This window comes from Eubalaena glacialis, chromosome 1 (assembly GCF_028564815.1).
Source record: "Eubalaena glacialis isolate mEubGla1 chromosome 1, mEubGla1.1.hap2.+ XY, whole genome shotgun sequence".
In the NCBI taxonomy this organism is placed as follows: domain Eukaryota; kingdom Metazoa; phylum Chordata; class Mammalia; order Artiodactyla; family Balaenidae; genus Eubalaena; species Eubalaena glacialis.
This window is the reverse complement of record NC_083716.1, coordinates 226,755,260-226,782,367: the sequence shown is the minus strand read 5'-3', so window position 1 is coordinate 226,782,367 and position 27,108 is coordinate 226,755,260. Positions and strand designations below refer to the sequence as shown.

The 27,108-nt window shown below is 34.9% G+C and overlaps 1 protein-coding gene across 2 annotated transcripts in view; it reads left to right on the top strand.

The window, feature by feature from the left end:
* CUL3 (cullin 3) overlaps positions 1-27,108 on the top strand; it is a 97,895-nt gene that overhangs the window by 47,396 nt on the left and 23,391 nt on the right. For both annotated transcript variants that reach the window (XM_061187955.1, XM_061187947.1), the window contains 8 exons: positions 10,738-10,898; positions 11,917-12,031; positions 14,150-14,378; positions 19,273-19,418; positions 20,160-20,336; positions 21,533-21,703; positions 22,308-22,415; positions 26,578-26,702. In XM_061187955.1, coding sequence (XP_061043938.1) covers positions 10,738-10,898; positions 11,917-12,031; positions 14,150-14,378; positions 19,273-19,418; positions 20,160-20,336; positions 21,533-21,703; positions 22,308-22,415; positions 26,578-26,702 — 1,232 coding nt within the window. The remainder of the gene's footprint in view (positions 1-10,737; positions 10,899-11,916; positions 12,032-14,149; positions 14,379-19,272; positions 19,419-20,159; positions 20,337-21,532; positions 21,704-22,307; positions 22,416-26,577; positions 26,703-27,108) is intronic.

Below are 27,108 nucleotides of genomic sequence, written 5' to 3'. Positions count from 1 at the left end.
CACTGCTTCTGTGAGCTATATGGGAAGTCGTCAAGGATGGTGGGTGAAGAGGTGAGGTGGAATGTAGCAACAACTTTGTGAAGAGGAAAAGAAGCTGAGGAACTCTTCTGATGCTCTTGGTCTCCTTAATAAAGTAGAAGGTGGGGCCATCAGTTATGGGTGACAGAAGCATGTCAGGTGTTGAGGAGTGTGGTAGACTGAGTAATGGACCCCCAGGTATGCCCATGACTAACCTCTGGAACCTAGGGATTGTTACCTTATATGGCAAAAGGAACTTTGCAGATGTGATGAGGTTGAGGATCACGAGATGATGTTTTCCTAGGTTATCCTGGTGGGCCCAGTAGAAGTGCAGGGTCTTTATAAGAGGGCTGCAGGAGGGTCAGAGTAAGAGAAGTCAGTATGATGACAGAGGCAGAGATTGGAATGATAATGCTTTGAAGATGGAAAAGGGGCTATAGCCAGGGAATACAGGTGGCTACTAGAAGCTGAAAAAGTCAAGGAAGTGGATTCCCCCCTCAGAGCCTCCAGAAAGAACCAGCCCTGCCGACATCTTGATTTATCCTAGTGAAACTGTTTTCAGTCTTCTCAACTGTAGAACTGTTAGAGAATAAGTAAGGTACTAAAGCTGTGGTAATTTCTTCAGCAATGATAGGAAACTAACACATGGGGGAAGTTTGGAATATCCCCTGTGCTGGGGTCAACTATCTATAAATAAATAAGTGGATCATCTGTAATTGTGAGGGGATAATTTAGGGTAAGTTGGCACAAATTTTGTATAGTGGAGGCAGTCAGCAGCATTTGTACTTTTTTCGGAGGTACTTAAGCAGTCTCAGAGAAGAATATTCAAAAACTAAGGAAAACCTACTGATATAATTTGGTTTATTCGGTATGGGGAAGAATTCTAAGATAGTAGCATTGTTAAAATTGTTGATCGTGAATCTGTGCTGTTTAATAAGCAGGCAAGTGAATCACAAGGTCCCAGGAAACAGAAGTATTAGGTGTTAGGGATCAGTAGACCTGAAGATCCAGTTAGAATGAGGAGCAGTTGAAGTGTAACAAAGGAGAGGTGGGAGGAAAAAGAGGATCTTTAATACCGGAGATATTTGATGTCTTCTAATGATGAGTCTCAAGATTTGTCCATATCAGTATGTGGGTGAAGGGAATCCTGATAAGATGGGAGATGAAAATTTAGGCATCTGTAAGGAGTGTGTCAGATTGGTCATTATTATGAAAGTTGCAGTTACCAAAGGTAATAGATGTCAAGGAGTAGAGTTGAGAGAAATAATGTAAGCTGTTTGCTGAAGCTACCAAGGATTTGTATGTCCTTGGAGATCAGAAGACAGGATGAGAACATGGAGATGACAGAATTTGTGAGTCTGTTTTTTCTCTCGTAGATTTTGATACTTTTAGTTCCAAAAAATACTTCTTTACTGTATTCTAGATTGCACATTGAAAAAAGTTTGAAAATAGCTGTATTCTGGAAGAATATAGATAGGTTGCTTAAGAGTCTTCTTGGTACTTTCTCTGTTTTCAAAATAACATCTTAGAAGAAAATAGGATCCAGTGGCCTTGGGACTGTTAAGCTTCACACTTGTTCAATATGTTTACTTACTGCTTTTGCAAGAAAGGTCTGTGCAAGACAGGTTCCCCATATGTGCTCTAGGTTTTGCATTTGTGACTGACAGTATAATACCTTGGCATCTTTTTATGGTTAGGTCAAAAGCCAGGTACTAGGCCTTTATGTAAAATAAAACTAGGGCAACATCGTAAATACTGTAAAGGTTAAGAGTATTGTGCTTGATAATTAGGATTTCTTCCTGGCCGTCCATTTTGGCTCCTCTTTCAAACAGATTAATAGAACCATAAACACCTTGATTACTATGCCCTGTGAACCGTTTTTGTGTGTGTGCACTGATTATGTAGCAATCTATGACTGAGTTTAGGGAGGCAAGTATTAATTCAGCCAGAGGTAGGACCTGTGGTGGTGCAGTCATATCTTGCTGTAGGAAAGGAAATGAAACTTTTGTCCATAAAGGGGAGTGCTCCCCATATATATACATATATGTGTGTGTGTGTGTGTATATATATGATAATTTTATGTAATATCATATATATATATGATTATTTACGCAGAGTTGAGCTAACATTCATTCACCTTTGCGCTTATGTGGATAATAAATTCATTCATTCAGCAGGTATACAATGACTGTGTATTATGTATCAGACACTATATTCTAAACAACTGGGTTCCTTTTTCCAGTTTCTTCTATCACTGGGCAGTTTTATGATGTGGACATCCCATTTGGGCAGATAATCCTGGTTTCCCAAGCCTAATTTAAGAACAGTGATTTTATCAATGATCCAGGTGTAAGCTATCAAAGCATATTAGAAATCTTTAGTACTGTTTCTTTTCTCATTTTTTATTTTGAATTTGATAATAAAATTCTCATTAAAGAAGTGACTTTCTAAGGCTTTAGATACCTAATTGTCATCAGAAGTTATTTAAAACCATCATTATTAGAACACTTAGAAACTCAGCAAAAATATTAGATACTGTAGCAATTATTCCAACCACTTGATAGTATATTAGCCTTAAACTAATTTGAAAGTCCTCTTTTAATTTTTTTAGAAACACTTTTGTTGATATATAACATAAATTAAACTACACAATTTTTTTTTGCCCATTTTTTAAAAAATGTGGGTTTTCTGGGTTTTTTTTTTTTTAGTAATTTGTGGGAGTTCTTTATATGTTCTGGATAAATGTTCTTTGTCAAATAATATATGTATTGTGAGGTAATGTCTTCCATTCTGGGCTTGCCTTTTCTCTTAATGGTGTCTTTGAAGATAAGTTTTTAATTTCAATTAATTTCAGTTTTTCAGTCTGCAGTTGTTGGATAAAGTGTTGTAAACATACCAGTTAGTCAGATTTACTAATCAAGTTCAGATCTTCCACGTCTTTACTAAACTTTTTGTCTGCTTGTTCTATCAACTACCAAGAAATATTAAAATCTTCAGATTTGATTTGTTTGTTTATTCTTTTAGTTTATATATTTTGAGGTTTTGTTACAAAGTGAACATCATTTAGGGTTTTATCTTCCTATTGAATCGACTTTTTTATTTTTCTGACATATCCTTCTTTATCACTAGTAATACTTCTTGCTTAAAGACTACTTTGTCTAGTGTTACTAAATGAGCTTTCTTACAATTAATGTTTGTATGGCAAACTTCATCTCATCCTTTTCTTTCCACCTTTTTGTGTCCTTATATTTAAGGTGTGTCACTTGTAAGTACCATATAGTAACATGCTTTTTAACCTATCTGATAATCTTTGTTTTTAAATTGAAGCATATAATTCATTTACATTTAATGTGACTACTGATGTATTTGGGTTTATATTCGCCGTCCTACTGTTTTGGTTTTTTCCTGTTTGTCTTATCTGTTCTTTTGATTTTTTTCAGCTTTCTTTCCTCCTTTTAGGTCAATCAAGTATGATTTATTATCCTATCCCCTTCCCCCATTAGCTGTTATTTATATATGCTTTTATTATTATTATTTTAGGGATTACCTTAGAGATTACAACATAGATCCTTGACTTATAGTTTACCTTATATTAGTTTTTTTTTTAAACCACTTCTGGATAGTATCAGAGTCTTAGAATACTTTGACTTCCTGGGGCTTTTCCCCCTTAGTTTTTAGACATTTGATCCTGGAGTGCTTGTTTTGGTTTGGTGCGGGGACAGGCCTGGTAATTTTTCCAACATTGTGTATGAAAAATTGTGGAGGCCCTGGATGATGATGTTTTCCTTCATAGGATCATAGATCACCATGATCTAGTTGAAGCTGGCTTTTAGGCTTTGTTAAGGTTGATCTGTTTACAGTTTGCCTTTTTTTCCAGGGCATGTTTTTACGCACAGGAAATAACCCCTTCTGGGGTCTCAGTTAAAAGCCTGAGTTGTTTACTGGTTTGCCCTTCACGTTACTGTGCCTTGAGATACCAGCTTTTGTCTCTCTCTGCTGCAAGTCTGCCAACAGTCTCTGTTCAGCTCTTTAGTCTCCCAGTGCTGCTTTCTGTTTGGTATTTTGGTGTCTCATCCATGCTTAGGTGATGTGTCAGTAAACATCTCAGTGAAAATTGCTTGCAGAATTTCTGGCTCTTCTTTACATTTCTCTCTTCTTCAGACTTCTGCCTCATTAAGTCTTAGCTGCTTGATAGCCAGCCCACCTGTGACTTTCTGCTTGGCCTCTTATTTCCAGTTCTCCAAATACAACAAATGACCCAAGGGAACGAGTGAAGGCGAACGTAGGGCTCCTCTCAGTATACTTGTCTTTTCTCCAGAATCCGGGCCCTGCAAGTCCAGGTTGCTTTTGGTGCTCTTTGATGCTTTTAAACAGTATTTGTTCGTTTGTTGTAATTGTTGTAAAACGCACATAACATAAAATTTATTATCTTAATCATTTTAAAGTGTACAGTTAGCTCAGTGGTGTTAAGTACATTCATACTGTTGCACAGCCATCACCTCCATTCATTTCCAGAATTTTCATCTTGCAAAACTAAAACCCGATACCCATTAAATGATAACTCCCCATTCCCCACCCCCTGGTCACCACCATTGTACTTTCTGTATGAATTAGACCACTCTAGCTACCTCATATAAGTGGAATCATAGAGTATCTGTCCTTTCGCAGCTCAAGTTTCATCCATGTTGTAGCCTGAGTCTGAATTCCCTTCCTTAACAGATTAGTGGTTACCAGAGGGAAAGGGGGATGGGGGCAGGGCAAGATGGGTAAAGGGGGTTGGCTGTGTGATGACAGAAACTAAACATTTGGTGGTGAGCACGTTGTAGTGTATACAGAAGTCATAATATAATGTTGTATACATGAAATGTATGTAATGTTACAAACCAGTGTTGCATCAATTTTAAAAATTGCCTTTCTTTTTCAGGCTGAATAATATTCAGTTGTATGGATATACCACATTTGCTTATCCATTCATCTGTCAGTGGTCACTTGGCTTGTTTCCACCCTTGGGCAATTTTGAATAATGCTGCTATGAACATGGGTGTATGAATATTTCTTTAAGACCCTTCTTTTGACTCTTTTGAGTATAAACCTAGATGGTAGAATTGCTAGATCATATGGTAATTCTGTTTTTATTTTTGTTTATTTACCCTTTTTATTTAAAATTTTTTTTTTATTTTTTAAAAATTTATTTAATTATTTTATTTATTTGGTTGCGCCAGGTCTTAGTTGCAGCATGCGGGCTCCTGCCGCTTTTCTGTTCTCTTTTTTTAAAAAACAGATAAACGCAAACAGTTATAGATCTTCTTGCCTTGAGGACAAGAAAGTGAAAGAAGAATTATTTAAGTTTAATTAAGCTCCTTGACAGTGTGCTTGATAAACCAACTTTCAGAGCTATTCACTTCAATTTAAAAAGTGGTCTTTGCCTAAATAAATAGCGGCCATTGGTCATAAGTGGGATCAAGCAGGGAAGTGTAGATAAATGAGTACTAATCCATAACTGCCCTTAGTTCATTAGTGGTGTTATTGAAAGTACTGAACTGCTGGTATTTGAAGCAAAAATTTTATAACAAGCTCCCTCAAAAAATAATTGAGACAAAGGACTATTGTATTTATATTTGTAGTACTCAGTGTTCAGAGTTGAATGTAACCCAAAGGTTAGTTTTAGAATTTGCTTCCCAAATACCTATGTAATCTTACAAGAAAACATTGTTCAAATGAGACACTAGATATGAGTGATATTGAAAGAGCTTATAATTTGTCCTTTCCTTGGGTGCATCATTGATTCCTATGCCCAGTACACATTTATCCTAGTTTGCTTTTTCATGATGCAATGACTGTTGGTTAAAAATATTTCCCGAACCATTTCTTCTGGATAAAGTAGTAAGAGTTATTTTTTGAAGTTCATTATCAAATTTTTGTTGTTTTATTTTTATTTAAATACCACTCCCTGAGTCATGAAGCTTTTTAGCCCACTTGCACAGTCACTCCTTGACTTTGCACAGGTTTAGCTTTCATAAAATCTATATTTTCGCATAGTGTGTCTTGACACATCTAAGAATACTTTTGCATGCTGAGTTTGATCTCTCATATATTAGTTAAATATTTAGGTATCTTGGTGGATTAGGTGTCTTGGTGAAGCCATCAGTTAAGGGGAAAAGGTTTGCTTGGCCTAGGAATAGCAACTCCCAAGAGGGAACCATAAACAGAGATTTTAAATGTAATTTTATCTCTGTAGTTATGAAACTCACATCCCTTTAGTAAATCTAATGTTTGATCCAGATGTGAGGCTTTCAAATGGATTTTTCACAACATTTTATATTTAAAATGCCTGTATTTTGGCTTTCAAAAGGCAAATAGAAGCAACCACCAACTTTCTATCTCTGTTGAGCTCTCTTCAATAGATAAATGACTAATGTTGGACTCATACAAACTACCTTTTGGTCAAATTAAATATTCACATAGAAAGGTATACAAAATAAAAAGTCCTCCAGTGATTTAAATGATTAGAGCTAAATTGATATTGTATTACATAAAATTAGCCACTTATTTTTTAACAAAGAGAGATTCCTGTTAGAATCTATTATGAAAGGCTGTTGTGTGCCCACAGGCGGAATTCCTTGTGATAGTGCTGATAAACAGTACACAGAAGATTTGGCATGTTCATTCAGCAGATATTTTAATAATCGTGTGCAGATCACAAGTTTATTGTGAATGTGTGCCTGCATTAGTTTAATGTACGCACACATAAACACTCAGATGTATGTATGTGTAGCTTTTATTTTACTTGATGGTAATCAGTCATATGTACCAAACAATATAAATGACTATTTGGTATTACTAATTTAAGTAGCTATACTCATGTTTGCAGGTTTTCCCTTCTCTATTTATTAGCTCTCTGGTATCTGTAATCATATTTCAGGGTTAACAGCTTTTCTTAATATTATGTCATTTAATTATAATCATTATACACCTTGACGGTCTCACATTAAAAGACAAGGGTTTGGCTTTTATCCTACAACATCTGTATTTCCCTTATCCCCAGTCATCCTCCATGGATGTAAATTTTCTGCGCTTTGCTCAAATACTCAACCATGTGTTCCCATCATACCTGGCTTCTTTTACTGTGAAACATTGTTCTCTCCCATATGCATTCTGCCTGAAGAACTCATCAGCTGCACCTGGCTCTCTTTCTGTCTTTTTGCCACAGGGCTTAAGATAGCAGATATTATAGGCCAATACGGTTATAGACTCACCTGCTTTGGTAGTGATAGCATCACTGTGTTGAGGATTGAGAAGAGAGGAACCCAGGCCAGGGGAGACTGATAACAGAAAGGGAAGGAGTAATATGGAAATGTGTCTTGATCCCTAGTATATGTTAATTTTTGATCAGAGAGTTAAGCTTCGAAGGAAATCAGAGTTTTAGAGACTGTCTTTACCAGCCCTTTATGTTACCCAGGACCGGAGTGGGTAAATGACTTGCTCAGGGTCACACCACCAGTTAATGGTAGAGCCAAAGATAATACGAAGAATTCTATAACTGGCACGTCCACTTTAGAAAACAGACAATTTGGCAATTTTCATATGGCTCAATAGTACTTCTACTCATAGAAATCCATCCAAGAAAAATGAAAGCATACGTCCAACAGGAAGATTGCACCCAAGTGTTCATAGCAACATTACTCATAGTAGACTGGAAACAGCCAGTAAACTGGAAACAGCCCCAAATATCCATCAGCTGATAAATGGATAAGCTAAATGTGGCATATCCAATACAATGGAATACTTCAGCCCAAAAAAGGAATGAAATACTAATATATGTTACATTAATGAACCTTAGCAACTTTACACTTGATGAAAAATCAGACACAAAAGATTACATGTTCTGTGATTCCACTTATATGAAATGTCCAGGAAAGGAAATGTATAGAAAGAGAAAGCAGAGGTGCTGGAAGTGGAGATTGCGGAAGGGCTGGAGGGATTTTTCCTTTTTCTTTTTTCTTGCTTTTTTTGAGTGATGGAAGTATATTCTAGAACTGGATTGTGGCAATGACTACACAATATAGAAATTTACTGTAAATTATTGAACCATGCTCTTAAAATGAGTGAATTTTACGGCATATAACTGCAATAAAGCCAAAAGGGGAAAACATTAAAAAATTTTCACTTTAACACTCTTAGTTTACTCTGAAGATTACATTGCATGTGTCTTTTGTTCTGTAATTCTTAAAGGTAGTTGCCTTTCACCAAAAACAATAAAATCTGACTTGGTTCTTTGACATTTCTCTTAGCCTAAATAAAGAACATTTGGTTTCCTAAGAAAGAGGTTAGTGTCTTAGTAGACATGTTAAGTTTGCTTATATCGTATGTATGGGATGTTATATATCCCCTACAAGATGTGCTGAATGTCACAGAGGCATATAGTACAGTTGAAACTTAACAGTACCTGCCCGAATTAACAATACTTTCTATTCTAGCTGTGAAACAGCCTGATTGATACAAAGTTCTCTCAGTGCTGTTCCACTACTATTCAGTGTATCTTCTCTGTTTTGCTCTTGTCAGTTGAGCTTTGCTTACTGAGAGTCAGTTGTATTTGTTTTCAAGCCTGTTTATGCTAGTTGTACTTCTTGTTATTACATCATTTTATATTGTGTAAGTCAATAAAAGTGTGAAAAACAATAAAATTTTTTATTTGGCAAACTAGATTGAATGTTTTGGAAAGACTTCACAAAGGCAAATCACTAAATACTGGGTAATTTGGTAATTTAAAAGACTGGAGTGGAAATTGTAAAAATCTAGAAGGCCTTTTACATTGCTTCACAGTTGTCTCTGGTCATTAGCCATCTTAATGAAACTGAAAGTAGACAGGCTAGAAATTTATGATGTATGGGTATATGTGAGAAAGACAGCGTTGACTTCTAATCACAGGACTCATGTTCAAAGAGAAAGTCTTTATCTCAGTGAATGCTTATATGTTTTAAATTAAAATGTTTAAGGTGCTGGTGTGGTGTGTGTGTGTGTATGTTTAATAGTTTTCCTCTTTTACCACTTTAGCTAGCTAGTTACTGGTTTTGATTGCATTGGGTAAGAGTGATTCTGTATTTGGTACAGAATCTGTACCATAGAAATTTATTATCAAAATTGTAAAAATCAAATTTATAAATAATTTACTCAATAATTGGAGTGATTATTTTCTCATTGCTTTATAAATTATTAGATTTATGCCAGTTTTTATTGAATGTGTTTTGTTTTATGCTGAAAAGTAAGCCAGAATCAGGATGGTAGTGGAGGGTGGGGAGTGTTGGACCTGAAGGTCATGAGAGTGAAGAGTAGCTTCAGTACATAGAAAACAGTGAGGCCATCGAAAAGGAGGAGGGATGCGGCCAGGGCAAAACTCAGAATTTACGATCTTGAGGAAAGAAGTGTGAAATTCAAGAATTTATTGAAGAAGTCATCAATGAAAATTTTGAACTTAACTGAAGTTGCTGTCAGGATTTGAAAAATGTGATATAAAATGGAGAAAGTGAGCACCAACAATGCTAATAAAAGAGCAGCTTTCCTTGTAGCCATTAGGTATGTACCATTGTGTGAGATGAATGAAAGTTGGAGGATAGTGTCTGTGAAGAGAGTGCTACTCATGGAGAATTTAGTAAAAATTGGCTAGAAAGGTGATCAAGACCATTTAATACTAATATGGTAGAACTTCTGTTCATGTTTACCTTGTATTCGGTGTTGCTTGTATTAACAGTGTTCCTTTAACAGTTCAGGGATCACAGTTTGCAGTGAGTCTTACTGTTTTTGGATTACAAATGCCTTTAAGAATCTGGTGAAAGCTACGGACTCTTTCCAAAATACTTATGTATGAACAAACACACAATAATTTAAAAATTTTGGGAAGTTCACAGACCCGCCAAAGCCCGGAGAGATCCTGGTTAAGAACAGAAAGGAATTCTGTTACTAATCCTTTTGTGAATTAAGAACAGTAGTTTTATTTCAGTGTATTTTGGTGTAAATACAGATTTTAAAATATTTCACAAAATAGGACTTTTATGGCCAATAATTCTGGATTATCTGTACTCTATTAAGTGAGACACCAGTAATCATGTTGGTAAGAACTTGAAAGTTAGATGACTACCAGTAAATAACCTGAAATGACAGTAGCTAGGGGTGTTTTAATTATGTAATACTGAATGCTGCTCTATTATAAGCATTAGAACCTTTTAACATTTACCAGTAAACAGTCAGCTTAAGTCACATGCATCTGTATTTCATTCAGCTCTCAATTTTACTTAAAGAATATGATCTTCAGGTACAGTATTTAAGAAAATAAGAACCATATTTGTGCATGGTATGGCTTTGAGGAGAAAGGAAGTTCTGCCTGCCTTGCTGTCTACCTTTCTCCTCTGCTTTCTGCTGACTTGCCTCTCTCCCTGGGTGGGGTGCTTGCTTTTTTCCTCCTTTTTTCTTAGGGTAATGGGCAACCTGCCTATAGCCGTTGTTTGTTTCAGTAGCAATTGTAAATTGTAAGGACTTACTATATATAACTTTTATATAACTTGGGAGGTACTAGAAAATTCCATGTTGCTTGAAGTGTTTCTCACCTGAAAAATTGACCACTTTTGGAATTTTATTTCCTTTATTATTGTAACTCAAAAGGATTATTTTTATGTTCACAAGAGTTGTACTAATGTTTATATTATGATTTTGTTTTAACTGCAGGACCGTGTGTACGTACAACAAAATAATGTGGAGAATGTCTACAATTTGGGATTAATTATTTTTCGAGATCAAGTTGTACGTTACGGGTGTATTAGGGATCACCTACGACAAACGTTGTTGGATATGATTGCCAGAGAGCGGAAAGGAGAAGTTGTAGACCGGTATAATAATCTTTTTATTCTTTGGGTTTTGGTTTTTAGTGGTTATATCTTGAGAACCGATTTCACTGTCTTAATTTTATTAAAGTAAATTAAAGTTTGATTGTCCAGCATATTATGAAAATACTCAAAAACCTTATATCACAGTTAACAAAGTTAGCTAGATTGTAACTAAAAAGCACACATTTATTTTTAGAAGAAACCATCCTAAGCTTTTATTTAATATACTTTTAAAAAGCAAATCGGCCATTAGTCTTCTTTTTGATTTTTTATATATTTTTTTTTATGCTGGCCTTTTTTTTTTTTTTTTTTGCTATTTGATAATATTTTTTTTTCTTCTGTAAAAGGGCTTTTGGCTAGCATTTATTTTTAAGGTCTTTGAAGAAAAAAGTGTTGAACATAGTCTAAAATGACTAAGAACTCTTGTACCCCTTTTGTTAAGTCATATTCCGCCCCCCCAAACATTGTTGCAGTGCCATTTTTGTGACACTGCAGCCAGAGTGGCTTGAAACATGCAAGACTGCTTTCTTTGCTTCTTTGTATTCAAAGCAGCTGTTAGAGGAAGACTTGTAAAGTTCTTTTTATTTCATCTTTGGTGCTTGGTCAGGATTGCCCCAAAGCCATTTGGTGCAAAAAAATTATATTGCCTAGGAGCAACTGTGTGTTGTACCCATGTCGAGTGCTGTAGACTCCCTCTCTCCTCCCTGCTTCCTAATAGCCTGTTGATTCTTTTTGCGCTTTTAAGTACACAGGAATATTTAGTCATTTTAAACATATTTTCTTCAAAAATCCTAAGTTACAACAGCATGAGAACAACTTGAGATAAATAGCTGTGCAGTCAAGATACGCTTTCCAGTTAAAATTACTCTAAATCCTTATGTTATAAATTAGTTGCTTATGGAATATTGGTCACTTTGGTTAAAAAACTTGCTCTGAAAGTCTTTCTAGCTACTTCCGCTGCATCTTTTACATGAATCTTTAATGTGTTTTTATTATCAAGTGGTTTAACTTCTTTTGACAGAGGCGCAATAAGAAATGCTTGCCAGATGTTAATGATTTTAGGTCTCGAAGGACGATCAGTGTATGAAGAAGATTTTGAGGCTCCTTTTTTGGAAATGTCTGCAGAGTTTTTTCAGGTAATCAGTGAAGATATAAATAAATACTCTTTTAAGATGTTCTTAAAATTACCGAATATAGTTAGTAATTTAAGCATTTTGACCTTTTTGTACTGAGGACCTTTGGGGAAGAGGGTGCAAATTACACCCTTCAGCACACCTACCCCACAGTCTCACATTCCAGTGAAGGAACTTTCTGAAAATAAGTTGAAGAGGTTGGACTTACACACGTGATTTTTAAAAAATTATATGTATAAAACATATAAACTTAGAAATAACCTTAAATTTTATTATATTTATATGTTACTAACTATTTACCATAGATTCACAGGCAGTACATCACCAATGAAGTTTCACTATTCAGGTTTTTTGGTAATATAAGTTACTAGTAAAATAAATATAGATATATGCATGATCCCATAAGGCATATATATGTCTTAAAAGCTGTTGATTAGGAAATTAAAAGTCAGTAAGTACAGTTGATAAAACTTTGCAGCAGTATATACAACCCCAAATCAACTACGTTGCTGAAAGTAAAGCTAAACCAGTACTATTTTGTAATGAAATGATAACAACAATGACTGAGTACTATGACAAATGATAAGACAATATTTATAAGGTCATGATAATCAGACATTCTTCCTGAAAGTCTCAACTATCCGAGCAATTTATAGTAGGAGCTTTGTAGTGTTGCTAAAGTAGACTTTACTGGTCAACTTTAGTAATAACCTTTTAAAGAACTAAATGAATAGAACGTTACAATAGCTCTACAATGCGTCATTCGTAGAAGCCATTGGATGAGTATAGAAGTAGACTCGGTGGGTTTCGGTGTCCTTTGGACTGGCGTAACCCCCAGGCCGCTTTTCAGAAATCAGCCTGTAGCCATCAGGAAGCTTTGTGTGGCCTGTACTGGTGAGCCTGGACCATACTTCATGAACTATTAATTTTATAATGTAGGAAACAGGCTTTATTTTCTGGTAACTCAGCAACTACTTCTAGATATTTTTGGCAACGTTTTTGACGTTTGCATTTGTTTTAATTACCTTCATTACAGTATAGAAATACCAGTAGATGGTTATTGTCAGGATCCCAAAGTGTGTTGCAGTGGCATATGTATACCTCTGTGTGTATATATAAAATACAGTTTTAACAGGGAAGTGACGGTCTCACCAAGATTTTTGTTTGGTGTGTTAATGTTTATCCTTAGAAACTTGATTATTTTAAACTGCTTTTTTTTTTAAACATCTTTATTGGAGTATAATTGCTTTACAATGTTGTGTTAGTTTCTGTTGTACAACAAAGTGAATCAGCTATAAGTATACATATATCCCCATATCCTCTCCCTCTTGAGCCTCCCTCCCACCCTCCCTGTCCCACCCCTCTAGGTGGTCACAGAGCACCGAGCTGATCTCCCTGTGCTATGCGGCAGCTTCCCACTAGCTATCCATTTTACATTTGGTATAAACTACTTTTTATTAAGAGAATGGGAAATGTTATTAAATTTTGTACATAATTTATATTAATACACCTTCTATTATGTAATTCTTAGATATATTTGTTAATTTTACTATGAGATTGAAGTCAATTGAGCCAACATTTAAAATTTACTGGAGTTTCTCTAAGGCTGGTGTTAGAAGACAAGATTAATAGTTACTCAAAAGCTCTATTTCTGAAACTTTATATATATTCCTTTGAGAGCGGGAGTGGGGTGGCAGGAGGACTTTAGTAACTACCAGTATGCCAGCAAAACTGTATGATAAACATGATGAATCTTTTTAGGCATAATTTTACAATAAAACAAATCAAAGAAGAATTTCCCACTCTCACTTGGGGTCAGATGCTTCATTCTATACTTTTGATCTTCACTGGCGTGTGCTTACTTTTTCTGCTATTTGGAATACACTGGCAACGTCTGAAAAACGCTGCTTAAGGATAATGTATTAATTAAGTCTTATGTAAGTAATGCTTTAAAGGGTATAATTCGGACTATATGAATATATAATAAGACAGTATATAAAATGTTGATCGTGCTTGGGATATTTAGTTTGGTTTATGAGAAACTGTAGAAACCCAGTTAAAAGCAGAAGCACATTTTGCTTCTGTGTTTTTTTAAAAAAAAATCATGCTTCTTATTTGCAGATGGAAAGCCAGAAATTTTTAGCAGAAAACAGTGCTTCAGTATATATAAAGAAAGTAGAAGCTAGAATTAATGAAGAAATAGAACGGGTGATGCACTGCCTTGACAAATCAACTGAAGAGCCAATTGTAAAAGTGGTTGAGAGGGAACTCATTTCCAAGCACATGAAAACTATAGTAGAAATGGAGAATTCGGGGCTAGTACATATGTTGAAAAACGGAAAGACAGAAGGTAAGTGTTAGCAGTTGAAAAATAATTAAATTCTTATTGTTCTACCAGGTTCTCAGTATTTTTTTTTTCCTATTGTAGTTTATGAATGTCAGTTTTCAAGAAGTTGTGGTGTTTGTCATTAATTTATCACTGTTGTTACTTTACACATATTAATGAGGATTTTAGATATTCCTAGTGAATCAAGTGGCTTTTTTTTTCTTTCATCTTAAGTCTCCTCACTTTTTGTTTTTCTTAACCCAAAAGGTAAGTTTAGGGACGTCCCTGGCGGTCCAGTGGTTAAGACCCACCCCGTGCTTCGGCTGCAGGGGGCACAGGTTCGATCCCTCATTGGGGAACTAAGATCCCACAAGCCACACGGCGCACCAAAGGGGGGAAAAAAAAAAAGAGTAGAGGAGAAAAAAAAAGAGCTTAAAAAAAAAGAAGAAGATTAATATTATTGATGAGGTCAATGATCTCCTCACCTATTCCTGTACTTTATATTTCTATACCAGGGTGTTTAGACTCTTCTTTCCCACACACTCTCCTGTAGTTTTTGTGATTCTTTTACAGTCTGAAGTTCCAATCTTAAAATTTTTGTAAGCATTTCTTTGGGAGTTAGTTGTGGTAAGGGTACCAAAAATGCAAAAATATGTGTCTTCCATGTTGACATATTTAGATAAATTAGTAGATTGGTTTTGGGAACTCTTGTTATAGACTGAAAGAGGAGAAAGGAGAATTGCTTAAAAGTAAACATTTTGGAGATAACTGTAACATTTACTCTTCTTGGCTATTTACCTGATTTTCCTAAAATGTTATTGTGTAACAAGTACCCTAGGAGAAATTATAAAGAATAGTCATGTTGTCCTCCTCCTTGATTTCTGAAGGTTTTCTTTAAAACTATGGGTAAGTCACTGATACAGTATTAAAAAATAAACAAATTTGGTGCTCTTAGATGAAGTCTTAGCAATATTTTAGCCATGTATTTCTTATAAAATAAATACATATTGCCTGTTGGGTCATGACGTAAGTAGGGAATGGAAAAAAATTTTTTTTAAGTTAATAATTTAAAAGAGAGGAGGATGTACGAGAAGGGAGAACAAAGATGGTAGGCAGAGAGATTGTTCCATTCTTTCTCTAGTGGAATCTTTGCCTTGTGTTTTCAAGTGGTTATATTTCTATATATGTGCTAAGTTCCTAAAAAGTTGTATGTAAATTTGTTGTTTTTATTAAACTAGAGAAAGTTACTTTTTAAAAGACCCTTCTGGTAAACCTTTTTTATAAAAGCAAAAAGCAAAACAAAAATGATTTTTAAGGATGTTTGTCATGTTTTCTAAAATAAGCTACTCCTGGATGCCTATGGTCTGTCAGGGATTGGCAAGCTTTTTTTGTAAAAGGCCAGATAATAAATATTTTAGGTGTTTGGATCAGACAGTAAGCTACTCTTCTCTGCTGTAATAGTGAGAAAGTAGGCATAGGCAATAACACAAACGAATTAAACTTGACTGTGTTCCTATAAAACTTTGATTTTTATTTTTCAAACATTTAAAAATGTGAAAACCATTCTTAGTTTGTGAGCTGTACAAAAACAAGCAGCGGGCTGTAGTTGGTCCATGGGCTATAGTTTGATGACCCTGATCATAATGATCCCTGGCAGATAGGACTTTATGAAAAGCATTTTCCTTTACTTAAAATGAGAATCTATCCTTTTTTTTTTTTTTGATTTTTTTTTTTAATAAATTTATTTATTTTTGGCTGCATTGGGTCTTTGTTGCTGTGCGTGGGCTTTCTCTAGTTGCGACGAGTGGGGGTTACTCTTCGTTGCGGTGCGTGGGCTTCTCATGGTGGTGGCTTCTCTTGTTGCGGAACACAGGCTCTAGGCGCGCGGGCTCAGTAGTTGTGGCTCACGGGCTCTAGAGCTCAGGCTCAGTAGTTGTGGCGCATGGCCTTAGTTGCTCCACGGCATGTGGGATCTTCCCGGACCAGGGCTCAAACCCATGTCCCCTGCATTGGCAGGTGGATTCTTAACCACTGTGCCACCAGGGAAGCCCTCAATTTTCTAATGTACTGTTTAGTTATTGAGTTAATGCTTTCTTAGTCACCTTGGGTGGGGGTTGTTGAGGAGGGGAGATGAAATGGGCCTGGAGATTAGAGGCTAGGAAATGTTTGATGGGGTGGTTGTTGAGCATACCTGAATTGTAACTGTAACCTGCATGGAGACTTGTGTTAAAGGCATTAAGTATATCTAACACATGGCAGGTGCTTAGTAAGTGCATAAATAATGGAGTATCAGAATAGCCACTTACCATAGTTTCTATTTAGTACTTAATGTTCTCCACAAGTAAGCAGCTTTCTGTGATTCTAAATTAAATTTTAAAATCATGGCTTCAGTTTTCCTGGCTTTCCACTAGAAACCTAATTGCAGAATATCTTTAATTATGCTAGGCCCTGCTCATGAGCAGTATGTCAAGAATACGTCAGAGACACAGCTTCACCATTATGAAGCCAAATATCTCATAAATCAGAAAGTGAAAAACAGTTTCTTCCCACCATGAATGGAGGATGAGTTGGATTGATAATTATATGCAGATAACATTATGAAATTAAGTTTGAGTGGTATCATTTTATTGTTTTATGAAGTGTATACAGAAATAATGATATTTAAGTTTTGAATGACGCATATTTTTCATTTTCTCTTTCACATTCTCCACTAAGCCATACATTTATATACAGTGAATTACATATAATGAAATTGTATTAATTTACATACTGTTAAATATACATGTGACTAAGCAAAACTGTAACAGCATAGGAACAAAGTAGACAAAGTTGGGAACTATTTTGTTAGAGGTATTTGATATGCCAAGTTTACTGTAGTATATATGTCCATAAATTATTGTCGTGTTTGTAATATTTGTTTTTAACATGGGAAACTTGGTTGTAATTTATACAAGTGTGAGAAACTATAAGATTTGCTGTTATTTTGGACATATATTATTGATGAAAGCACTTTTTAATGAAATTTGCTTTTGAAAGTCATTGAAACAAATTTTGAAGCCCTTTTTGTAAAACTTGTGTCCAGGTATCTTTAAAATACATACAACTTCAGTTTTAGGATCTAAGTTGCTCTTATAAATGTACACCAGGGTGGGCAAATTATAGCCTGTCTGCCAAATCTGGCCCACTATCAGTTTAGTTGAAAAAAAAAAAAAATCAAAAGAGTAATATTTCATTACACATGAAAATTATATAAATTTTAGATCTCAGTATCCATAAATCAAGTTTTATTGGAGCACAGTCATGCCCATTCATTTATGTATTATCTGCAGCTTCTTTATAGCTACAATGGCAAAATCGAGTAGTTGCAAAAGAGACCATATGGTCCACAAGTTTAAAATATTTACTCTCTGGTGCTTTCCAGAAAACAGTTTTCCAGCCACTGATCTAGAAACTGCTAACTGTACTAACTCCATATTTAAAAGTTCTCGATCATAAAGCCTTTTTATATCATTGTAAAGTTGACACTATAGCCTCCCAGTAAATTCTTATTTCAAAGATACATTAGACGTATGGAAAAGCAGTATTTTTTTTTAAACATCTTTATTGAAGTATAATTGCTTTACAATGGTGTGTTGGTTTCTGCTTTATAACAAAGTGAATCAGTTATACATATACATATGTTCCCATATCTCTTCCCTCTTGCATCTCCCTCCCTCCCACCCTCCCCATCCCACCCCTCTAGGTGGTCACAAAGCACCGAGCTGATCTCCCTGTGCTATGCGGCTGCTTCCCACTAGCTATCTATTGTACATTTGGTAGTGTATATATGTCCATGATACTCTCTCACCCTGTCACATCTCACCCTTCCCCCTCCCCATATCCTCAAGTCCATTCTCTAGTAGGTCTGTGTCTTTATTCCCGTCTTGCCACTAGGTTCTTCATGGCCTTTTTTTTTTTTTTCCTTAGATTCCATATATATGTGTTAGCATACTGTATTTTTTTTTCTCTTTCTGACTTACTTCACTCTGTATGACAGACTCTAACTCCATCCACCTCATTACAAATACCTCCATTTCATTTCTTTTTATGGCTGAGTAATATTCCATTGTATATATGTGCCACATCTTCGAAAAGCAGTATTTTAACTCCACATTTTAATCTTGTAAAAAATAGAGTCCAGAGTTTTCCTTCTAAATAAAAACAATGTAGTGAGATAAACCAATTTTTAAAATATACATATTGGCTTAGGTCAACACCTGGGAAATATTAGAGATTGCTCTGAGGAAAATATTAAAGAATAGGAATTTATGCTGTAAATTTCACATGAATTTTACCATGATGTGTAATGAAATAAGTCCTAGTATATTTAATTTTATTTGTTGTCATGGCTGTCATTTGAACTTTTGAGATAGATATACTTAAAAATTATCTGTAAGACTTTAATTGGTTTTTAAATTTCTTCCCTATTACATTAACTGCCAATTATACCACAGTTAAAGTTATCCTTTTGATAGTTGTTTTGCAGTATTAACTAGATTCTAGATTAGAATTATATAGGCTAAATTATGTAGGAACTCAAAACTGCAGTTTTCATTTTTTGTGACTCTTTATAATGCTGTTTGGACATCTCTTCCATGTAAACTAAAATTTGCTATGACATTTTATTGATGCTTTTAAAGTATCTCATCTGTATCTCATCTGTATTTTGTAAATTGCAATAATAACCATTAACTAGCTTTTCTCCCCCTGTTTTCCTGGGGTTTTTTTTTTTTTTTTTTAATAGTTTTTCATGTGGTCAGCAAATGATCATAGTGGAGAAATAACCTTCTTTAAGTATCGCAAATCAGCATGAACAGAGATTCAAATTTCTTTTCTTAATTTTTAATGTAGCCAATTTGTGTGTTCGTTCTGATTGCAGACCTTGCTTGCATGTACAAGTTATTTAGTCGTGTGCCAAATGGTTTGAAAACGATGTGTGAGTGTATGAGTTCCTATTTGAGGGAACAAGGTAAAGCCCTTGTTTCTGAGGAAGGAGAAGGAAAGAATCCCGTTGACTATATCCAGGTAAGTAAATACAGAAGATTCTCTTTATCATAAAGTAATTTTGACAAGTGCTAAAAAGGTCACTTTTACAAAGCTATGTAGTACGTATTTCTCACTTAATTTTTCCAATGGTAAATTAATATGTGTAATTATCCTAAATATTTTAGAATTTTGGAAAGCATGTACATTTATATCAGGGATACAAACTCAGCCACTTCTTTTCATTTATTAGCTTGTCTGATGAAGAAGTCTTTATTTAAATAGTCTCAAGAATGAAAGTTCTTTCTACTTTTTTGTATGCTTTAGTGTTCATATACTACCTTAGTTTGTTCAAGAAAAAATAAATGTGTTTTAGTGACTTTTTGGTTCAAGATATTTTGCTTTCAAGCAGTATAACAAATATGCTCTCAAGTTTTTCATATTTTAATATAAATAAGCTTTCTCTATGTATTTTTAAAGCTAATTTTCTCTCAGGCTCACCCATTCAGTCAAGATAGAGGATGGTGGGGAGAAAAAGTGAGGAGAATCTTTGGTTCATCTTTAATAGAATAATACATAAAAGGAAGATAGAATACTTCTCTCACCACTGACATTTTTAACAGGCTTAGATACAGGCTTGAAAATAGCAATGTAGAATCAGTAAGTTTAACACTGAATGCACACATTTATTACCAGCAAAGTTAAGTGTGTGTAGTTACACATGTATTGTTTATAGAAAAGTTATTATAATGTATCCTAAGTTTCTTTGTTTTTATTTGGAAGGGCTTATTGGATCTGAAGAGTAGGTTTGATCGCTTCCTCCAGGAATCATTTAATAACGACCGGCTCTTTAAACAAACTATTGCGGGTGACTTTGAGTATTTTCTCAACCTCAACTCCAGGTCCCCTGAATACCTCTCATTATTTATTGATGATAAGCTGAAAAAGGGAGTCAAAGGGGTAAGTATTAATGCATTTGAAAATATATTAAGTTTTATTTGTAGATATAAAATTAGGAAATAAAATATAAAATTAAGGAATTTTATAGATATAAAATTAAACAGTCCTCTTTCTATGCTTAAATGTGCACTGTGATATTTGAAAGGATTGTTTCAAGTATTTGAAATGGTCACAAAAAGTACTTTGACATTTCACTGAAGGTGTAACTGGCATCAAAAACAACTGCACATCCATAGACTTGAGATTGTGAGGGTTAGATATGCTATAGAGATAATAAGGAACTAGAAAACAGCTATCCATGTGGCACATAGAATGTTGCTTGCTGTCACCTGGTTCTGGGGGTTATGTATCAAACAATACTTGAGTGCCAAAAATTTGAAGGCACAGACTAGAATAGGTATCAGAAAATAGTTTGAAAGCATATATGGAAGCTCAGTTTCAAACCTTTATAATATATGTGGGATCTTGGAAGCTCACTACAGCACAGAAAATCAAAATAAGCAGATTGTGATCACACATAAATTGGTCTTCTTGACTTCATCTTGGGATTTGTGAGACAGGAGGGCAAAGCAATAAATAGGTAGCTATAACAAAGAAACAAATAAGAGGAAGATTACTAAGGGCACCAAACAGAAAAGACACAGCTGAGTAGTCTACCATAGTTTTTAATATAAGCTTAATACAACCTGCCACAGTATCATCTTGCCCTTATTTAAAAGATTAGGGGCAAGAGGCCTTTTTACTTTTGGAATTATAACAAACTATTACCGTTCTGGTTGCACAATTTAGATTTTGACTGAACTTATATAAAAATATCTTGTCTTTTGGCCATGTAAGTTTCTGCCTAGATACTATGCAAGGGCATGGTAAAATTCTTTTATGTGATTAAAATTTCATTTCTTCTGTTCTCAGTCATCCTTTAATCCAGCCATGTATCACTTCATGCCTCCCTTTCAGAGGTAGCCCACTGAACTCCATTCCAGCCCCTGATTAATGCTGCACTAGATGAGGATTTAAGAGTCGTGCTACTAGATGAAGTAGGAGGCACTTTCTCGCACTAGATCCCTCCTTCTGACATATCTCAACCAGATGTTTATGTTTGTTATCAGTGTTTTTAAACTATCGATGAACTGTGATGCTGTTTTTGTAGAACTAAAATTGTGTAATTGTTAAATTGTCTTTTCAATGGTTTGCAGCTAACAGAACAAGAAGTAGAAACAATATTGGATAAGGCAATGGTCCTTTTTAGGTTTATGCAAGAAAAAGATGTATTTGAACGTTATTATAAACAACACTTGGCAAGGAGACTTCTCACAAATAAAAGTGTTTCTGATGACTCTGAAAAAAATATGATTTCTAAGTTAAAGGTAAGGTGTATTTAAGATGGAATGGAGTGTACCTAACTAATGATTATCACATAATTGAACACAAGCAACATGTGACTGGAAAATACTTAATTGATTTAAAATACTTATTTCTATGAATTAATAAAACTAGATTTTTTTTTTTTTGAGCAGGCTGTACTTAGATTTGTTCAAGTTCTGGGACATTCACAGTGTGCTGGAATTTCTCTTGATGTGGCAAATACATTCATTCATGGAGATCTGGGGCAGGATTAGTACAAGGGAAACAATAAAGGGAATATCATCATATAGTTCTTTTTCACAAAGTGTGGTCCACAGACTACCTGTACCCATATCACCTGATACGGGTGTTTCTTGTTGAAAACATAGGAGTTCTGAGCACTACCTTCAGTGAGGTTTATGGGAATCTCAGAGAGAGTCTGGGAATTTGCATTTTAAAATAAAATTCTTGGATTAATCTTAATCACACTGAAGTTGGTATCCACAGACATAGAACAACTATTGGAAAGATTTAGGAAGGATGACAGTAACATGGAAGAGTTTGTTTGTACATTTTCTAATAGTAAAATCCATCATTGATTTGTGTATATTTGTTTTTCTTCCACAGACTGAATGTGGATGTCAATTCACATCAAAACTGGAAGGAATGTTTAGGGATATGAGCATCTCAAACACAACTATGGATGAGTTCAGGCAACATCTACAGGCAACTGGGGTAGGATTCTTCATTAATTTCTACTTATATAAATGTGTTTATGTAAAGTCTTTTGTAATGGGCATTTTCATCCATTCAGATAACTGAATTGCTGGTGTTATTTCTTTATTTTATTTTTTTTTTAAACTTTTATTGGAGTATAGTTGATTTACAATGTTGTATTAGTTTCAGGTGTACAGCAAAGTGAATCAGTTGTACATACCATATATCCACTCTTTTTTTTTAGATTCTTTTCCCATATAGGCCATTACAGAGTATTGAGTAGAGTTCCCTGTGCTATGCAGCAGGTTCTTATTAGTTATCTATTTTATATATAGTAGTGTGTATATGTCAATCCCAGTCTCCCAATTTATCCTTCCCCCCACCCCATGTCATTTCTTTAAATGCCATTAGTGACAACGTATGTATTGTCTGTGAGTGCTTTAAAAATTATTTCTCCCATATAACCTCTTTTTCTAACTATTAATCTTAAAATATTTTTTCTTATTCTTATAAAACTTAGTTTATCTTCCCCACTTGAAGGAATGTACTGAAAATTTAATAAATAGTGATTCTGCTGTTATAACCATTTTTAGGTTAGGGAAAGAATACCAGGCTTAGGGAAGCTTACTGAGTTTTAATACTCTTCCTTTTACTTTACCCCAGGATGGTGCTATCTTAGAATTGCTACCTGATTTTCCTGTACGTCAGTATTCTTACTCATCTGAAATGTCAGGATAAATGGGCCTGACATCCTCAGGGTCGGTGGAGGGTGAACTGAGTATAAAAACGCTGATGCTAGTGTGTTGTAAATGTGGTTTTGTATTGTGATTCCCAGAAGGCAGTAAGCTGCAACTTATATGGCCTTGGAGTCCAGTGGGGTTTTGTGACGATTCAGTGGGGTTTAATGAAGTTCAGAATTTTCCCTTCTCTTCTTTTTTTTTTTTAACTGTTTTTCAACTGTAACTTTAACTTTAGAGAACTCCACATTTTTTCTTTAAAGTTTTCTCTCTCAACTGACCATATACTGCTTCATAATTAAGACATGTCACAACCATTAAAAAAAAAATTGGAGGTCTTTTCTTTGATATTTAAATATGAGATTATCACTTCTGCTGGTCCCATAGTCTCATCACAAACAAAATATGTGAAAATACCCAATTCTGTAGAAATGGACATTTATATATATTAAGACATTCTGACTCAGAGGGACTTCTGTTTCCTCTTTGTTAAAAATAGTTGTGTGATTTGCCTCGGATGTTTACAGTGGAGAAAGGCTGAGAGCAGGAAAGAGAGACTGTGATAAATAGAAATTTGAGTGGGCAGGGACTGAATAATGTGATTATCCTAGATGTTTTTCTTTTTTAGATTGTTCAGAGATTTGTGCTTCATTCTGTCTAATGCATTGATAAAATCATATTTTCATATGGTACATTTTTTGTTTTTTTGGTTTTTTTGTTTTTCTTCCACTAATGTTACACATATTAAGAGCTATGAGGAGATAAGCTGGTCTGAATGAATGCTGTATTGAAACCATGTAAAGGAATATTCCTGGATGGGTCCAAAACCCTTACTATTTTTTTAGCTGTCTAATTACCTTATCTGTGGTAGTTGAAGGCCTTTTGATAAGAAAATTACGGTCTTTATTTACTCTCGACCACTCTCTTGCACTTGTTTCATTTAAAAAAGAGGGAATGATTGTTCAACGTGATAATTTCATCAGATTGTTTGCTTTTGTTATTTTCTATTGTTATGAAGTTTGTGCATTTTCTGTTCTTTGATTTTGATTATTCAGATATATCCTGCACTTTATGGTGGAATAATTGTTTCATAATTTGTTAACCCAGTAAGTAGAGTACTTATCAAGATGCTCAGAGTTATATATCTGCTAATCTGTTTGCAGCTTTCACTTTGTAAGGCCGTTATTTGCATGCAATTATTGGCTATTTTGTAATTGTTTAAACTAAGCATCTTAAGCTTTACGTCTCCTAAGCCTTAATCTTCATTAGAAAGATTTGATGAAAAGTGACAGAGTAATCAAAACAAATCTTGAACTTTCTGAAATCTTGGAACCCTTTTAAAACATCATCAATCCTCAGATAATTCTCTGTAACTTTCTTAAAGGTTCTTGGCCTGTTTAAATATACCAAGAGAATGACTCTTCTATTTACTTTTAGAAGTCATTAACAAGTACTTTTCTTAAAATTCTAAATACTTGTGGTATATTTTATTTAGACAAGTCGTATTTATTATGCTGAGGGAAATTTAAGTGTTTGTGCATTTTTTCCTGTGTTGTACTTTTTTAATGGGGATAGGAACAGGAAAACCACCTTGCTATCATATTTCTGTTTATTTATATCAGCAAATCATATCATATCCAGACAGACTTTTCTGGTACCTTTGTTTCTGTGTACTTGTCCCTGTCATGTGCTATCTTGGAAAATAAGCTGAGTGGCTTGAAAATATTACTAAGAGATTTAGAAAGAAAAGGTCCAAACCATTAGAGTAATAGTTCCTTGAGGTTCTTTCTTTTTCTTTTTCCTTTTTTTCTTTTTAATAAATTTATTTATTTTATTTATTTATTTTTGGCTGCATTGGGTCTTCGTTGCTGTGCGCGGGCTTTCTCTAGTTGCGCTGAGCAGGGGGCTACTCTGGCGTTGCGGTGCGTGGGCTTCTCATTGCGGTGGCTTCTCTTCTTGCGGAGCACAGGCTCTAGGCACGCGGGCTCTAGAGCGCAGGCTCAGTAGTTGTGGCGCACGGGCTTAGTTGCTCTGCAGCATGTGGTATCTTCCCGGGCCAGGGCTCGAACCCGTGTCCCCTGCATTGGCAGGCGGATTCTTAACCACTGCGCCACCAGGGAAGCCCTCTTTTTCTTTTTTTAATTTAGCAAATAACTCACTGTTTCTGTGCCAAGCGTTGATCTAGGCACTGGTTATACAGCAGAGAATAGACAAAAATCCCTGCCATGATGGAGCTTACTTTCCAATCTGGGAGACAGATGATCAACAAGATAAGTAATTACATAGCACCTTAGCTGGTGATAGGAGATATAGAGGAAATTTGTAGCAAGGAAGAGTGGTCGAGGAAGGCCTCCTTTAAAAAATGACATTTTGAGGAAAGATTTGAAGGTTAGGGAGCAAGACATGTGGAGATACGGGAAAAGAGATGAAAGACTTCATTGTCTTGGGTGGATTGAACCAAGTTGTGACCCCCTTCCCAATTACAAGTGTACAAACAGTTCTCAGCCCTTCTCCGTTCATCATCTAAGAGTCTCTGCAGTGATCATCTCTCCTATGTGTCATGTAAGATTTCTAGATTCAATTTCTTTAAAATAGAGTAAATCATTTATTAGATATTTATGAAGAAATCTGAGTGTGGAATACTTCTTGATATTTATAAACTCGTTTTTCTCTTTAAAGAATTTCTATCACTAAATCATCCAGGTTACATAAAAATGGAATAATGGTTTAAAACAAGCTGTGAATGTTAATAAAGATAATATTCCCCCCTTTAGAATTTCTGTTGATGTGTTTTATTTTTGTTTTCTTAAAATTGTAATTTATTTAAAAAGAAAAAATATCTAATTGTGATGGTAATGCTAGCATATATTTTGTAGAGGTAGTCAAACATTATGCAAATGCTTATAGAGCACCTGTTGTGTAGAACTGGATCTAGTGTCCTGTGCAGAGGTTGTTAGAATGTGAGCTACATGTGAAAACATGGAAGTTTTGGTCAATATAGTCGAAATGTGACTGGGATATTAGAAATGTGTTGTTTCTGTGTTAAGATGGTAAGAATGTTTAAAAGCTGAGATGAAAATTCTAGAATAATATTCTAGAATTTTCCCTAAAATGATACTGATATGGCCCCTTGACATTTTATCTGAAAAACATCTTGAGGGCCAAAAACTCTGTACTTTTCAATGACACCAGTAAGACTTTGTTCATATGCTAGGAACTTTGATCAGTATTGTAAAGTCAGCATCTTAAGCAGTAATTATAAATGTGCCAGGATAGTTAAAATTAGGAAAACATTGGATGAGTGTAACTTTTAAGAAGATGTGTTTTATTTGCTGGATGTTGGATATGGAGATAACTACTTTGATTACTCTAACACAGTGTCTGTACGGAACAGATAACATCCTAGCTAATTAGGGGGGAACATTTTTTTCTCTTTTCCACAGGTATCTTTAGGTGGTGTTGATCTCACAGTTCGGGTGCTCACAACAGGTTATTGGCCCACTCAGTCAGCCACACCAAAGTGCAACATCCCACCAGCACCAAGACATGCTTTTGAGATATTCAGAAGGTAAATGTAGATCAAACTTTGTATTTCTAAGTACAAATTGTCCAGAATTGAGATAAATTTGAGCATTCGGTAGTGTCCCCAATTGAAGACGAATATACTCCATTTTTTAAATCTCATGTTATCCTTTATGCATTTAATATGTAAGGATGAATTGCATAAACTTTTCAGAGGAATATCAGTGTGCTTTCTTCAGCATTAGTGCATGGTTAGGAGTATATTTTGTATTGTTGATGTTTGACACTAGCTTAGGGTGACTTGCTTATTGGGTTAACTATGGAGAAAGGTGGTCGTATAAACAGCGGTGGCTGAGCAGCAGCCAGGGGCAAATAAATGTACTGGTAGAAAGTATTTAGTGTGCTACCTTTATCACTTAATATCTAGCTAAGTTTCTTAGGTCTGTTTCCCA